This window comes from Lutra lutra, chromosome 6 (genome assembly GCF_902655055.1).
Source record: "Lutra lutra chromosome 6, mLutLut1.2, whole genome shotgun sequence".
Lineage (NCBI taxonomy): Eukaryota > Metazoa > Chordata > Mammalia > Carnivora > Mustelidae > Lutra > Lutra lutra.
The window spans coordinates 63,005,130-63,022,427 of NC_062283.1; the positions used below are offsets into that span (position 1 = coordinate 63,005,130).

Here is a 17,298-nt window from a genome sequence, read left to right on the forward strand (position 1 = left end):
AAACCTTAATAAACTTGACTTAAAAAAACAAGAGTATGGACAAAACAAGCAACATTTTCAGAGGGCCAATGCATGTTAGGACCAGGGAAGGGAGTAAGCTGGGAGCAGCATGAAAGGCCAGGAGACAGGGAAAGTGGATGGAAACCTTAGTTTATACCTTCCACTTTAAGGCAATTTTGAAAAGCACAGCAGAGCTCTTGTAGGTAGTAACTCTCCTGCAAATGAAAGATATATGTGTTTTTACATGGGTCTCTCATAAGCAGTGTATGGGGACTGGAGGACACGGAGATTACCAGGGAAGAAAGAGAAAGAAGAGCATAAACCTGGAGACAAGTCTTGTTCCTGAGAGAGACTTTGAGTGCTCTGTTTTCCCAGTGATTTGAGGTTCAAAATGGTTCAGAAAGGTCATGAGTTGTCATAGCCAATGAATACGGAGATTAATCAGCTGAAATGATGATCCAGCTATTTCTGGGAAGGTCAAGATGGTTTGTTTGGCTAATGGCCATAACTGACACTAATAATATAAGCATCTTAATTTTCAAGTTAATACAGACGTCCCACTTTAGTTGTAGCAAGGTGACATGGGGAACATTTCCACGGCATTTAAATGTGTGAAACAAAACAGAAAGAAAATGTAGGCAGATCCAAAGTAATGTCAACACCTAAAGCATTTATTTTGATATCTTTAAACTTTTTACATATGATACATTCCAAATTTTACAAGTTGTCCACAGATATTAAAGTTATAGCCAATTTATTAAACAGATATGATTTTCCCTGATATGGAAAGCATGTTATATAAACATTTCTACAATAAACATAATACATGCGGAACAAATCATAAAAACTAAGATGATTCATTAGGTAAGGAAGACAATTAGCTTAATGATGCACACACTAGAAAATAAAGGGCATACGTGTGTTGCTATTTCATGTAAGTTCATCATCTCTCAGACTCCCCGACATTTTCAGAAAACGAAATCCAGGGACACCCTCTGCTAACCAAGGACTTCTATGAAGTCATTCCTGAAAGCCAGAGTATTGCTATGATTTGGTGGAAATGTTTATAATCCATTTATAGAGGGAGAAACCTGGTCCTATTTTAAATTTAAGCTTGATGAACATATGGAGAAAGGCCAAAAGAAGCTGGGCTTAAAAGCTAAAGGAATGGGGATGTGACAAATGCCAAAATACACATTAAAATCACTGCCATCCACAGCCCCAGATCTTATGAATGGAAGAAAGGCCAGAAAAAGGGGTAAAGTGCTGGGTTCTAATTTGGATTTTCTTCCTGTTGGTCCTCCTCTCAGCTGATGAGCCATTCCCAAGCAAGAAGGGTTATGGTCATCCTTCCAGAAGAGGGCACTCCTGTCACACACTATCTTGGAGAAGTAGCAGTGAATGTGGCTTCTGCATTCCCACTACTTATTCTGACCCAAGGTCTGGATTTCTGACCTTCCTCCTAGGTTTATTGCAGTGTATGCAAAGCTAAGTGGAACAGAACTTTTAGATGCAGTTCAAAAAAACTGAGTGAAAGGGTTACTTGCGCTGGCTAAAAAAAAATCCAAGAGCCTTTTATTATTCATTTGTCCCTCAGTCCCACCTTAGAGAGGCTCAGAATTTCTTCCTCCACTAAATCTGCCATCACTCTCTGTGTGTATTCAAGCTCTCAGCATACATATATCAAACGAGAGTGGCTGTGCAGTATGTAAGTTAAAAGTTATTTTACTAAGCGGCTATCATTCTAGGAAGGCACCTCTTAGTAAGAACAATAATGTTGAAAAATAATAAAAAGCCTGGGCACACAGGCTGTCCCAGGAATATCTAAGTGAGCCAGCAGGTAAACAGCAATTCATCTAGTCCAGGAAATGCTGGAAGGAGTAGGGGAACCTCAAAACACTGAGTTCTCATTTTTTCTGCTAGTGTTTGATTGATTCTAGATGCATACGCTCTCTCAGTTTAGACTTAGAAATGGGAATATACTGTCTGAAAAATTAGGATACTCTAAGTTTTCAAAAAGCCCTTTAAACTGAGTTTCTTTCTCAAAGCCAAAAGTTTTGCAAAAAAACAAAATAAAAATAAAAAAATAAAAATCCAACTTCTATAGCCCTGAAAATCACCCAGCATATGAAGCAACCAGGCTTGCCCCTTCATCCCACAGGCTCCTCCTGTGCATGTGCCCCAACCCGCTCGTAACCAGTGGAGACAAGGGATAGCCGCTTTCCAAAATCCACTGCTTTACTCTTAGAGGTAGGGTCCTGTCAGCAGAGGGGACAGCGACCTAGTCCCAGTGTTGAGAGTCACTGAAAGGGACCAGGAAGTGTGACCCCAACAGATTACAGAGACTGTTTCCTGCTGCTGTTGAGTCAGCTTCAGGCCTGGAGTTCCTTGTGATCAGTAACGTAACATGGCTCAGACTACTGGGAACAGTCAAACACAGTCAGATGCCCAAAAAGGGCTGTGCTCAACCTGGGAAGAGAAGCTCCTCGCTAGATCCTAAAACTCAAGCAGTTACATTTGAGGGGCACAGCGAACGGTGCAAGAAAATCCACTGATAGAAGATGATTTTCATCAGTCCCTGGAGCCAGAAACTATGAAAACAAAACTGGGAAGAAAAGCTTAAATAGAGAATTTATTTCCAAATTCAGCAGAATTTATTTCCTATTCTCTTTCCTGAAAAGCCAACTGGGTTACAAAAAATCCAAGTTTATGTTTTTGGTGGTGAAGTAATTATAAATGTTGCCAGTCAATGCCAACCAGTGTCTGATTTGCTTCCTGTGCATGTCCAATCTCCTCCGTGATACTGTGCTGGTGCCAAAGCTTCTGAATCTTCTTAAATCGCTCTTTGCACAAATGTAAAGGATTTCCCCGTCTAGAAGGAAGACGCATGTCACTCAGGATGCATTCTGTTTATTCATCTATTATACCCCAACCTTTCCTGATTTAGGAACAGTTACAAATTACTGGTTTAAGATCCTCTGCACAACTCCTGTTCGGCAAGAGACTGTGGCTATTAACACATTAGCTCCGAAGGCTGGCTAGGGGCAGCTGGGAGTACATCTTCTGAAAAGAGGAGGAAAATGTACACGAGCTACACTTACTCAAGCTGGGGAGAGGGAAGAGAGGGTAGGGTTGAGCAGGAAGGTCTGGGTGGAGAGTCTAGAACTATCCATTCACTGTTCACTTTGTTGGTAAAATGTAAGAAAAAAGGGAGAAGGCAGGGAAGACGATGCAAGAATTGCAAGGGTAAGAAACACTTCCCAGAGTGCTCTTTCAGCCATCAAGTAGAAGCGAAGCAGCCAAGTGTGAATGACTTCCAGGTCTAATTGAACCAGAGAGAAGGTTTTGGTGAGTTCACGCTGGTGGCCTTTGCTCCTGATCAGAGCACATCGATCCTCTTACTCTCTTAACCAGGGCTCTTCCTCCTACAGCCCACACTCCTCAGGGCATCAGGAGAGCCATTACCAGGTGGTATATGCCTGTAAACTTGCCGCCGAGCTCATGGGGCAGGCCCCTACTTATCTTGCCTTGGTTTCCAGGTCTTCATTTTCTGCTCCCCAAGGCTGGATGGTTCTACCTAGGTTAAAATTTTCATCTCCTCTGGGCAAAGAGATGTTCTAAAAGAAGTTACTAGTGCTTGAGGGAACTGCCGTTAGCATTTTCTCATGCTATAATAGAAGCAACCAGAGTGGAAGTGATTAGGCCTCAAATACTGTTGTGTTGCTCTATATGTTCTATATCTTTGTCCCCAGACTCTTAAGTTAAAAGGTAGTACATCTCTCTCTCTCTTTTTTAAAAGCAGGCTCCACACGCAGCATGGGGTCTGAACTCACGATCCTACGATCAAGAGCTGCATGTTCCACTGACCGAGCCAGTGGGGTGCCCCAAGCACATCTCTTACCAATTAAGATTTGCTCTTTTACATCATCTGAACAACACTGGGTCTCCTCATACAAAGCAACACAAATCACAACAGGCTATCCCTGCAGTGTTCTGATGCTGTCGATGCCATGTGGCCATTTCAATGGTTCCCTAGAGTGATAAATGGAAAAAAATTGCACTCTCTCCATTTCTTTTCCCTTATCTGTCCTGATGGCCTTCATGACATTAAAAAAAAAAATTATTTATTTGAGAGAAGATAGAGTAAAAACAGGCGCAGAGGCAGAGGGACAAGCAGACTCTCTGCTGAGCAGGGATTGATTCCAGAACCCTGAGATCATGACCTAAGCCAAGGTCAGATGCTTAACCAACTGAGCAACCCAGGCGCCCCCACTCATGACATTCTGAGGGCTGGGTAAGAGAATTCCCAATGAAGCAGACAGGGTGCCCTTCTTGGAAGATCCATCTCTGCCTGAACAGCTCTACAGCCGCCAGACTATTAGCCTCACTCAGGCTGATCACGTTCACTGTGTGCTGATGGCTCTGGAGGCCTAGGGTCAGCCAACCCAGCCCCCTAGGATGGGCTCTTACCTGAGTCCCTGGTCAGTCTCCCCATAGTCATCAAGGTAAGGAGGAGAGTAAAAACAGCCTTTGGTTTTGCCAGCTAAAAATAGCACCTGACATTCCCGCACTCTGTAGAGAGACCATTTACACATTATATATTAGTAAACCGATGATTGGATTCAGTTCCTAATGGACTGAAATCTTATAAAACTAAACACCAGTGTTAGAAGAAACATTCAAGCAAAGACACTTCAAGTGTCAACACATCTGCCCAAGTTTTAAAATAACTAAAATGATTGTACTGTAACCAATAATTACTGCATTGTAAATCAGTATAGCGAGGGTGAGGAACATTTTGGACTACGAATCAATGGCTCATGTAATACTAGCATTTAAAACATTATGAAGTGTGAGAGAGATAGTTAGCTTTGTTTTTTTTTATAAGATTGTATTTATTCATTTGAGAGAGAGAGACAGCACAAGCAGTGGGAGGGGAAGAGGGAGAGAGAGAGAAGCAGACTCCCTACTGAGCAGGGAGCCTGTTGTGGGGCTTGATCCCAGAACTGGAGATCATGACCTGACCAAGGGCAGAGGCTGAACCATCTGAGCTATCCAGAAGCTCTGACAGTTAACTTCTAAACATAAAATAGTTACTGACATTTTAACCACTATTATGAAGAAATAGTTCATTTAAAAAAATGTACAAAAACACTGATTGATTTGAAACACAAAGTAACACTGTACCTGACTGAAACAATTTTGAAATATGTGAGACAAGAGAAACTGCTTTTTGATTTCCTCTAAGGGCTATTTAAAAATGTGTCTCCCAATCCCTTTGAGAGGTTTGCCTGACCTTTTTGGGGTATTAATAATTTGGCTCAATTCAACATTTACTGAGAACCTGTCATAAAGAAAAACTGTCAGGCTCCAGGGGACTAAGCTACCTAAGATACAGACCTAATTAATGCCTCAGGTGAGCTCAAACTCTTGTCACTTCTCTCCTTCAAACCCTGAACTGAGTTTTCTCACTCAGAGGTGTCACCAGGACATAGCAAGTCCCAGGACTCCCCGTCTTGCGCACACTATTCCAGTGACATGAGCCTCACTGCTGTTTCCTGAACACAGGAAGCACATTCCCCAGCAATTTTCACAATTGCTGTACCCTCCCTAGAGTTGTTCTCTCCACTTCTTTCAGTGTTTATTCAAAAGTCACCTTCGTGGTTCCCTAAATAAAATCCAACTCCCCATCTGCCATTTCATATTCCTCTCCCTGCTTTAGTTTTTCTCTTCTGAGTGTATCACTTTCTAAATTCTTATCAGCCTTATTTTTCATCTCCCACACTAGAAAATGAGCTCCACAAAAGTAGAGATTTTGGTCTGTTTTGCTGACTACTGCGTTCTCAAAGTCCAGTACACAGTAGTCACAGTATTTGTGGTTTGTTGTCTAATATAATCACAGTTGACCCTAGAACACGGCAGTTAGAGATGCTGCCGCTGCCGCCATGCGGCTGAGTATCTGCATTTAATTTCTGACTCTCCCAAAACTTAACTACCAATAGCTCACTGTTGACTAGAAGCTTTACCAATAACACAGACAATTTATGAACACACGTCTCACATGTTTTATGTATTATGTACTGTATCCTTTTAATAAAGCAAGCAAGAGAAAAATGTTATTAAGAAACTCAGAAGGAAGAGAAAATACACTTGCAGCACTATACTGTATTTACTGAAAAAAGTCTATGTATGAGCGGACTTGAATATAGTTCCAAACCATGTTATTCAAGGGTCAACGGTATACACAGCAGCCAGTGGTATCTTATGGATCCCAAACCATAAGGATACAACTAAAGAAGTAATTTTGACTGATCTGGGCAGGAAATCAAGGACAACTCAAGTTTCACACTAGAATGAGGCACACAGAAAGTCGAACTGAATTGCCATGGAAGTGGGAAGGAGGACAATGGAAGAAGCAGCAAAGAGACAGCATGAGCCAAACAGATGTGAGGAGACAAGTCTTCCATGTTCCTTGAGTGAGTAAAACAAGGAGAAAAGCATTCTCAAAATTCTCTGCAACACAGTAGTTTCTTGTGCTATCCCTCAACATGCACATATCATGGCAGATGCAAAGCGAACAGCTCCTGTCAGGGTCTTACCTGAGGAAGATGCCCACCCCAGAACCACAGGAGTAGGTGTGAGCTGTGCAGGCTCCCACGTCTTCCCCATCCAGTTCAGTCTGACAGCAGTAGCTCTGGGAGCACAACAGAGTTCCACACACAAGGCACAGAGTGGGGGCTCTGCTCTTATCACCACCTGATTTGGGGCACCTCCATGGGACAAAAAAAAGCTCAAGTCATTGCTCTTAAAAAGAGTGGCTAAAGAGCCGATGGTGGTAAAGGCACCCTGGACCAAATTCTGCAACATCAAGCAGAGCTGAAGATGCCTATATCCTACGGCCCAGACAAATTTACTTCTGGAATTGGGAATATCTCACACAAGTACCATGTACTGGAAACATTCATTCAACAACTGGAAGAGAGGTAAATTAAAATCACTAAGAGAAAAAAACAGTAAATTCTGTTATGAAGAAATACTACACAAGATGAAAACTGATGAGTTAATAGTTATGTATGTTGAAAGTATAAAAAACCCCTGACAAACAGTGCTGAGTGCAAGAAAGTATAGAATATGTACAACAGAGTGCCATTTTTAAAGCTTAGAAAGGCAAAATATGCTGCTTGGGAATACAAACATTAGTTGCTAACATATAAATGTAGCAGAAGCTTGATACTCTGTGTAGAACAGGGGGTCTCTGCAGGGGGAGGAGGAGGACGAACACGAGAAGCATAGAGAAGAGATACACAAGGCAGCATCAATTGCCTCGGTATTGTTCCGGTTTTTACACTACCCATTATTCTTACGCAGTTTCTGCATCAAACGTTTACAAATACTACTAAGGGCTGTTATTACTTTAGAGTGCAAACAGTTATTGAGATAACCTGTAATGAATCCAATCTGTCACCCATCAGCGTTTCTCATACCTTATTCTGAAGCGTTCTGGAATGGTGCTGTTACAAGATGGGCAGTGAAAAACACTAGCAAAGTTCTAATTCCCCGACCCAAACAAAATGGAACAACAACAAAATCCCCTCAAATCTTATTTGTATAGATCAATCTGTACAGAACAATGAGTGCTTCCAGTGGTAAGAAATGCTCTACACTTAAATATCAGAACTTACGAGAAATTAGATGCTTGATTAATGAGGCTGCTGTAATCCTCTGGAAGGTCTATTAATTTGTTGGATTCTCTTGGATAGCTATAACAAAACAAAACCAATACACAAAAAGCCACATATAAAACCAGTCAGAAGTCATAGTATAACAATGACAGGTAACTCTTAGTTGAAACAAATAAAGGAAGACTCAATCTGAGTGGGTATTATCACAGTGGTAAGAGAAGCCACAATAAAAGACTCAAAAGACACTCTTTTTTTTAAAAAGATGCAGTATCTTTATTATTAGTATTTTAAAAATTTTTAGGAAAGCTCTACGCCCAACATGGGGCTTGAACGCACAACCCCAAGATCAAGAGTCCCATGTTCTCCCACTGAGCCAGCCAGGGACTCCTAAAAAGGCACTCTTAAAAAACACAGGACCCTACTGTTTACATTTTTACTTGAAGAGCCCAGAATACATAATCAAGACAGTAGATAGTACTTAGTACCTGCCCCATTTAAGTGAAAATCTGGTAGCTCTGGGAAGAAGGGGAAATTCCTCCCTGGGCTTCTATGGAAAATAGCATATTAATGGAGAGTCCAACCACAAAACTCAGGATAAGACAGAGAAGATACACTTATTAAGGGTGAAATGAGTGGGGAGAAGAGAAGGCAGTAGAAGAACAAATAGATTTTCTTTAAATTTGAGACACCAGGCCATGATGATTCTGTGACAAGTTAATTCATATAATATGTAGTTCCAAATTTAACTCAGTGTTCACATATGTCCAACATAGGCTGTGTAATATGGCCTGCCCCTTCTTTCCCTGAGGCAAGATGCACAGCCAGGAGGGAGTGACTGAGACAGCAGATCATTTTAAGGAAAAAAAAAGAGTGGCGGGGGCGGGGAGTGGGAGAGAGAATCCTAAACAGGCTCCATGCCTAGTATGTGAGCCCAACATGGGGGCTTTCTCTTACAACCCTGAGATCATGACCTGAGCCAAAATCAAGAGTAATTGACTGAGCCACCAGGTGCCCCTCAGATAGCAGATCTTATACCAGAGTCACATGGGGGGAACTTGGGGAGACACACATATCAATGTTAGAGAAATCAGATTTGATAAGGCCTGGGTATTTTTTTTTTCCCCCAAGATTTCTTTAAAGTAATCTCTATACCCAATGAGGGACCCAAACTCACAACCCCAAGAATAAGAGTCACTGAGCCAGTCAGGCACCCCTAGGCCTGAGTATTTTTTTTTTTTTTAAAGATTTTATTTATTTATTTATTTGTCAGAGAGAGCGAGAGCGAGAGCGAGCACAGGCAGACAGAGTGGCAGGCAGAGTCAGAGGGAGAAGCAGGCTCCCCGCTGAGTAAGGAGCCTGATTCGGGACTCGATCCCAGCACACTGGGATCATGACCTGAGCCGAAGGCAGCTGCTTAACCAACTGAGCCACCCAGGCGTCCCGGCCTGAGTATTTTTTAAAACCCGATGGAGATGTTAAGCAGAGAACTACTGTTCCACATGAGTTTTCTGACTGCAGAGTTGAACCATATGACACTGGTGATACTTAACCATTTTTGACTTAAATTAACTGGAATTTTCATGTGGCTCAACTTAATAAAATTAGGGTGCTATCATTTCTAGATTTGGGATAGGATGTGTATAAAATCAAAGAAATAGGGGCGCCTGGGTGGCTCAGTGGGTTAAGCCTCTGCCTTTGGCTCAGGTCATGATCTCAGGGTCCTGGGATCGAGCCCCACATAGGGCTCTCTGCTCAGCGGGGAGCCTGCTTCTCCCCCCCCTCTGCCTGTTGCTCTACTTGTGATCTCTCTCTCTAATAAATAAATAAAATCTTAAAAAAAAAAATCAAAGAAACAGAACAGATCATCTCCTCTAGCCTTCTGAGTTTTATGAGTGATGTATTTGGTAGAAGCAAGGAGAGATTAACAGATGAAATACATCTGTTATCACCACGATAGCATACTTTCCTATGGAATCAGAATAGAGCTAATGTCAAAAAGAATGGGAAAAAAAAAAAAAGGCCATGATTTGATAATTACTGAACCTGAGTGACAGGAATGTGGAACCTTATCATACAACTCTTCACACTTTTGGACAGTTTAAAATTTTCCACAATAAATGGAAAAAAAAAACAGCTAAGAAAAAATCTGAAAAAGGACCTATATTTTTAAAAAAGCAAACACTTCAAAATACAATAATTTGTTATTTTTTTCCTCTGCCAAGAATAATGCACTACACTTAGATTCATAATTCTTATTCTTTAGAAACTCTCATTGTTAGACTAAGAAAAAAGTATGAAGGCAAGATGTTCTTCCTCTCAGAATCACTGAATGCCTGGGAGGTCAATTTTAAAGGAAAGACACTTACATCCTACTTCTTCCCTACTTCCCGCCCAACCAAATTTTTGATAATCTTTAATTTACCTTATGGCATCTCTTTCACCTTCTAGATATCTTTTCACTTCAACGTTATGGCACCAACTTCAATGTGAATGGAAAAAAGAAAACCAAAATTTAACTTTTGAAAGGTGAGAATAGAATTTTTTCCTATTTCTCTATCCAGTAAGAGAAAAACAAATCTTCTTGGCTTAATATATTCACCACATCAAAAGGAGGAAGACATATTTTGCTGTAATTTTTAAATTCAGAAGAATATGACCTGTGATTTCCTAAAGAAATACACTATTATCCCACTAATTTGAGCACTCCGGAAAATCCAGTATGAATTAATGACAAGCTCTTATTATTTGGAGCTAGAATAGTCATTATAAAAAATTTTTTTAATTGTGGCAAAATATACATAACAAAAAGCTTACTATTTTAACCATTTTAAAGCATATAGTTCTGTGGCATTAAGTACATTCACACTGTTGGGCAACAATACCTACCATCCACCTCCACAACTTTTTCAACATTCCCAAATGAAATTCTGTACTCCTTAAACACTAACCCCTTCCTCCTTCCCTCCGGCCTCTGACAATCACTGTTTTCTGTCTCTATGAATTTGACTACCGAGGATACCTCAGGTAAATAGAAACATATAATATTCATTCTTTTGTGACTGGCTTCTACTCAGCATGTTTTCAAGCTTCATCCCTGTTGTAGCAGGGGCCAGAATTTCCTTCCTTTCTGAGGCCAAAAGAGTATGTCACTATGTATATACTACATATTGTTTATCTGCTCATCTGTTAGACAGGTTGCTCTACCTTTTGGCTATTATGACTAATGCTGCTATGAACACAGTTGTACAACTATCTATCTGAGTCCCCGATTTCGAATCTTTTGCAATATATACCAGGAAGGTGAACTACTGGATCATACGATAATTCGATGTTTAACTTTTTGAGGAAATGCCATACTATTTTCCAGAGCAACTGCCCTATTTTCTATTCCTATGAGCAATGCACAAGGACTTTAATTTCTTTCATTTCTAAAAAACATGTGTTATTATTGTCTGTCTTTTGATTACAACCATCCTAATAAGTGTGAAGTAGTACCTCACTGTGGCCCTTATTTGTGTTTCCTTAACGTCTAGGGATGTGAGCATGTTTTCATGTGCTTACTGGCCTCTATCTTCTTTGGAGAAGTCCTTTGCTCCTTTTTAAACGGGTGGTTGCTTTTTTAGCTGAGATGTAAGAATTCTGGCCATGTACTCATACATTCTGAATACCGATCCCTTACCAGGTACATGATTTGCAACCCCCCATTCGGTGGGTGCAACAGCCAAATTCTAATCTTAACTCACTAACTTGACATGACTGACAAACAACTTTCTCTAGACTTCAATTTTCTCAAATATAAAGTGAGGGCATTGGACTTGATAACACTCAAGGTTTTTCAGTTCCAAAAATTTATATAACAGAATCCTTAACAAGTAAGTTAATATGAGGAAATAAACATTCCTACCACTATCCTCCTTCTGAGCAAATCTGCTTATGCTATTCACTAGCTTGGCAAAAACCTTTCCACAAAGGTAGATTCTTAACTAAGAAGGCCTAATCCTTACAGGATGAATTATACAGATTGAATTCTGCCAGGCTCCCTATCTGAGAATTCTGTAATATGTGAAAAAACCTAAGTTTGTTTCCACAGAACTATTTGATATAATGGAAGAAAAGCATATAATCCTTACCTTTCAATCAGTAATTTTGTTATCTCATTATTTTCTTGAAAAAGGCAAATGAGGTTGTTTGGCAGGGAAAGGTAGTTACACAAATGCTCAAAATGGCTTGTTCCAGAAACTGCAAACGGGGAAGAGAAGAGAGGTGCATATAACAACTGAGAGTGCATCCTGTAGGACAGTAAGCACTAGCAGAACTTAAAAGCATGATGAAAGAGTTTGGATTTACTAGATCTATAACTCGTAGGAAGTTCACAAGGGGCATATGGAAGGGGTCCGTAGAAAATGGGAGAATTGAGAACAGAACCACGCAGCTCCCACACCAAACTGGTCACGATTTCTTGGTGTCTCAATTTAACCATTTGAAAAATGATGTACCAGAACAGTCTACTTCATTGGGGTTATGTGTGAACAAATAGATGACAATAAAAAGTATGAGTGCTCTAGAAAAGTATAAAGCAGCACAGAAATAGAAAATGATTTTATCATGGGAGACGGATTTAAGCACTACCCTTAATCATCACTGCAAATGATTAGGAAGTCTACACTGTTAGCTGAACGAAGGTGCCCGTCAACATACTTTGAGAGGACAATCTCACTGGTGGGCACCTCTTGCCCTGCGCCAGACACTATGAGGTACAGAGACTAAGTAAACTTTAAGTCTGTCTTGATGCTACAATTTTATGAGATGAATCAAAACAGAACATAGAAAATAACTGTAAAGCAGCAAATGAATTTCTAAATTAAAGTCATATATGTGCAATTACAGGTATTCTGAACATTAACACCACACATTTCAAGACATTTCAAGTTAACAAACACCTGACATTATGAGTTTTCCCTTTTTATTACCTGAAGAACCCAGCTGATGAATAACATATAATTGAACACTCTAACTCTGAAGAAAAACTAGTATGTTTTTGTACATAAAAACAGTACATTTATGAGAGCTAAATAAAATCAGGCATATATACATATATATGCCTTTTTATTCTATAATTGTGTACCTCACAACAGTCAATTAGCTATGTTCTAAGTTTTATTTCCTTCTCTTTTTTTTTGAGAGAGAGAGAGAGTGGGCACCCAAGTTGGGGGGAGAGGACCGATAGAGAGAGGGAGAATCTTAAGCAGGCTCCATAACCAGCATGAAGCCCCACACAGGGTTTGATCCCATGACACTGAGATAATGACCTGAGTCAAAATGAAAAGTTGGATGCTTGACAGACTGAGCCACCCAGGTGCCCCATAAGCTTTCATTTTTGCAAGTAATTTTAATTATATACTGCTGGAGTGAAAGACTACATACATTTCCTACATTTTGAAAGAAATTAGAAATTACCTTGAATTTCAGGTGGGGAAGGAACTCCATTTAAGTAGTGAAAAAACAAAGCAGAACACCTCAGGAAAGGCATGATTCCATTCCTGACATTCCTCCACAGATGCCAGCCAGATGGTGTTTCTTTCAAGGCACTAAAAAGAGAAAAATGGTAATTGGGAAATCTATGAGGAAAGGTCATTCTAGTTACAGCACATGATGAAAACGGGGAAAACTGCTATTTGGAATCAGTGGCAGAGGCTTAAAAGGAGTGGGGCAGCCCCATTATGGGATGTCAGGTATAAATGGTGCTATAGCCATTATCATGCTGTTACTAAATACAGAATGCTGTTATTAAAATATAAAAAAGTGTAACTATGTAAAGTTTGAAAAAAAAAAAACCTATCCACTATTCTAGAAATTTTTATCACTTTATCACCATTACTCTAGCTATTTCTATTTTCACACTCATCTATGTCTTGCGTAGTTATAGTTGAAACATATGAAATATAAAATTCTTTTTCAGAACATCATAAAACAGGGGTGCCTGGGTGGCTCAGTGGGTTAAAGCCTCTGTCGTCAGCTCAGGTCATGATCCTAGGGTCCTGGGATTGAGACCCACATGGGGCTCTCTGCTTGGCAGGGAGCCTGCTTCCTCCTCTCTCTCTGCCTACTTGTGATCTCTCTCTGTCAAATAAATAAATAAAATCTTAACAAAAAAAAAAAAAAAAGAAAAAAAAAGAACATCATAAAACATAATTTTTATCAGAACTGTAATATTCCCGGGGCGCCTGGGTGGCTCAGTGGGTTAAGGCCTCTGTCTTCGGCTCAGGTCATGATCCCAGGGTCCTGGTATCGAGCCCCGCATCGGGCTCTTTGCTCAGCAGGAAGCCTGCTTCCTCCTCTCTCTCTCTCTCTTCCTGCCTCTCTGCCTACTTGTAATCTCTGACTGTCAAATAAATAAATAAAATATTAAAAAAAAAAGAACTGTAATATTCCAGAATATATCAATCATAATATTCAGAAAATTATTCCCCTGTAAGCAAACACTGCGATTGCTTTAAATTCTTTGTGTATATCTTTAAATTCCTTGTGTATATCTTTATGGTGATAGGTTTCTCTATATGTTGAATTATTTTATTAGCGTGCATTCTCAGAAATGGGAAAAAGAATAAAATTTAAAGAATAAAATTATGGTTCTTGACACACACTGTTAAAAAGCTAAGTGAAACTGCTGTACCAAATCCAAACGACTCCAACAATATGTGGAATTCTAATAATTCCCCTGCACTCTAGCCAGTCCTGGATATTACCTTAAAAATATGTTATGCTGACTTAACTTACATTTTAAAACTCCTAGTGAGACAACATATATTTTATTTTATTTTTTTTTAAGATTTTATTTATTTGACAGACAGAGATCACAAGTAGGCAGAGAGGCAGGCAGAGAGAGGGGGAAGCAGGCTCCCTGCTGAGCAGAGAGCCCGATGTGGGGCTCGATCCCAGGACCCTGAGACCATGACCTGAGCCGAAGGCAGAGGCTTAACCCACTGAGCCACCCAAGCGCCCCGACAACATATATTTTAGAATAATACTTTTCAAAGTAAGTTCCGTATTTTCACTAGTCCGTGCCAGATCCTCTGAGCAAAGGTTCCATGGCCAAATACATGTGGGAAGCTCTATATATTACTCGTTTCTCAGAGATTTCCAATCATGCTAGCATATTAAAATTTCATCCCTCATTTTCTTTTTTATACATGTCAACAGGCAGCAATGTCCCTTTCCAAAAGAGGAATTCCTTTCTCATGTTATCAGCCACTAATATTTGGGAACTGTGATGATGTAAAGATTATGACCTCACCTTCCTGTATGCTGCTGAAGTGTTTTATACAAAGCAAGAACTTCTAATTCTTCTTCCCCAGCAGGATTTTCTTGATCCATGCCATCCTCTTCTGAAAGATATGAAAATATCAGTACCCCATATTTGCTTATGGATTAATGACATCATTTAAGCCCTCAAATAGATTCCTATATTTGCACATATCTGAAAATACTCACACGAAATACAAAGAAATTTAGCTTCCAGGTATGAGGACTGTGGCAATCTCTATCATAACAAGGAGCCAGCAGGCTTTGAGGAAATCAGCTAAATACACATTCTATGGTACTCGACGGTTACTGAACTTAAGAAATAATAAATAAGTAGAAATATTCACACTGCTAGGGGATTTTACTAGGAGAAAAGAATTGGTTTCAAAATGATCCAAGTGAGGATGAACAGAAAAAAGAAGCCTAATTATAATTTATGCTAATTTATGCATTATCCTTGTCTGGGCACCTCTTCTTCTTTTTTTTTTTTTTAAAGATTTTATTTATTTGTCAGAGAGAGCAAGTGAGTGTGTGTTTGCATGTGTGAGCTCACAAGTAAGGGGAGCGGAAAGAAGAGGGAGAAGCAGGCTCCCCGATGAGCAAAGAGCCCAATGTGGGACTCAATCCCAGGAACCTAAGCCAAAGGCAGATGTTTAACTGACTGAGCCACCCAGGTGTCCCACCCTCTTTTTTTTTTTTTTTAAACAGGGAAAACTCAAGTACACCCTTTAAGAAGCTGAAAAAAATGAGTTACCTGTACATGAGGTAAGTAAGATCTGTATGATGTGTGCCATAGTAACCAGATGGAAAATGTGAAGGTCTCCAGTGCCAAGGCTGATCCCAGAGAAATCCTGACACTGCAATGCAGGGAAAGCGAGTACCAAGCCCACCTAGATACCAAATGCCAAGGGTCAGACAGGTGACCTTTCCTTCCACAGCTGAACACATTTCCATTTTCTTAACATGATCTCCTTCTGAGCTCAGCCCCTCCCCTTCAGAAATCTTTGCTGTTAAAGGGCACATGCTAGAAATTCCACTGGGATTGGCTAAATGAAACGACTTATGGCCTAATGCGGTCTGCATAAGTACCATCATTTCATATGTCCAGGGACTCCCTCATACATACCTTATTAGTAGTAAGAAAGAGAACACTTGATACCTTTCTAGGGAGTGAGCAGTGGAAAAAAAAAAAAAAAAAACCAGGGTTTTGGACACACAAAAATCTAGATATGAATCCCAGCTCCTCTTACAGGCTTTTTATTCAAGTTAACAACTTTGAGCCTCAGCTTTCCTGCTGGTAAACTAGACCTAATATATATATGCTTTAATACCTCAGCAGTAAGGATTTAAGGGCTAACTGAGAATGAACGTGAAAGCAGTCAGGTACACAGTAAATGCTAGCTCGCTTGGTAGCCTCCTGCTGCCCATCAGTGGTGCCAGTGGTAGTGGTCTTTACAGGAGTCCTAGAATCAGTAACAATGGCTAACATTTACTGGTGACATGGTGCTCTAAGCTCTTTACATTGCTTGTTCCACTGAGTTCTAACACAATCATACAAGATAGGAACTAACTAACTCAAAGGTCAGAATCTGATGCCCAAAGAGGTTAAGGGGACAGCACATGGGGTTGCTGTGTGGTGGCACACTCAGTGTCCTGTGTAAGGCACCCAGCTGATGCGGTGCTGAAGGTTAGCCACCCACTGCCTGGCCGGTGCTGTGTTCTGGCTCTAGAATGCACCTGCTCAGAAGACAAACCTTTCCTTAAATCACAGAAAAGAGCTGTCTGTTGCTAAGCAACATGACCATAGGGTTTATCTGTCCCAAAGCACTGTATGGGTAAAAAACATAAAGAGGTTAAATTACTGACCTCAGTCACAAAGCAAAATAAGAGAGGTCAAGCCTCTCAACTATATTCCTTTACATTTTCTTTTTTGAGCCTTCTGGGAAAAGAATTATACTCAAAAGTATTAAGAATAATAGATGACAACTCCTCCTGTTTGCCTTTACACTATTCACCAAGTCTAAGATAGAGTATGATAAAGAGAATTCCAAACACAAATCACAAGATACTCACCAACAAATGGAACATGTCAATATCTAATATGCATGGAAGGTCTCCATGGTTGTCATCTGGCACCAATGCTAAATAGTTAAAGAAAAATGTATTAGCATATCTCATATGCCAACATAAAAATGTATACACCCTAGAGTTTAAATGTATTCTTCTGTAAGATATGTATGAATTTAAAAGCTAGAACCTGCACATAAACAGTATTACCAAACTATTTTTACTAATGGAGAGAAGTTGCACCACT

General features: G+C 40.1%; 1 protein-coding gene across 4 annotated transcripts in view; it reads right to left on the reverse strand.

Annotated features, from left to right (window-relative positions):
• Positions 1-650: 650 nt before the first annotated feature.
• The window catches only part of UBR2 (ubiquitin protein ligase E3 component n-recognin 2), a 126,555-nt gene continuing 109,907 nt past the window's right edge, over positions 651-17,298 (reverse strand). For 3 of the 4 annotated variants that reach the window (XM_047732584.1, XM_047732582.1, XM_047732583.1), the window contains exons 38-47: positions 17,058-17,125; positions 15,739-15,874; positions 14,977-15,067; positions 13,140-13,270; positions 11,813-11,921; positions 10,105-10,161; positions 7,683-7,760; positions 6,600-6,770; positions 4,471-4,572; positions 651-2,872 (exon numbers count right to left, since the gene is read on the reverse strand). In XM_047732584.1, coding sequence (XP_047588540.1) covers positions 2,731-2,872; positions 4,471-4,572; positions 6,600-6,770; positions 7,683-7,760; positions 10,105-10,161; positions 11,813-11,921; positions 13,140-13,270; positions 14,977-15,067; positions 15,739-15,874; positions 17,058-17,125 — 1,085 coding nt within the window. In that variant the 3' untranslated portion in view covers positions 651-2,730. The remainder of the gene's footprint in view (positions 2,873-4,470; positions 4,573-6,599; positions 6,771-7,682; positions 7,761-10,104; positions 10,162-11,812; positions 11,922-13,139; positions 13,271-14,976; positions 15,068-15,738; positions 15,875-17,057; positions 17,126-17,298) is intronic. The other variant, XM_047732585.1, reaches the window with a different exon arrangement.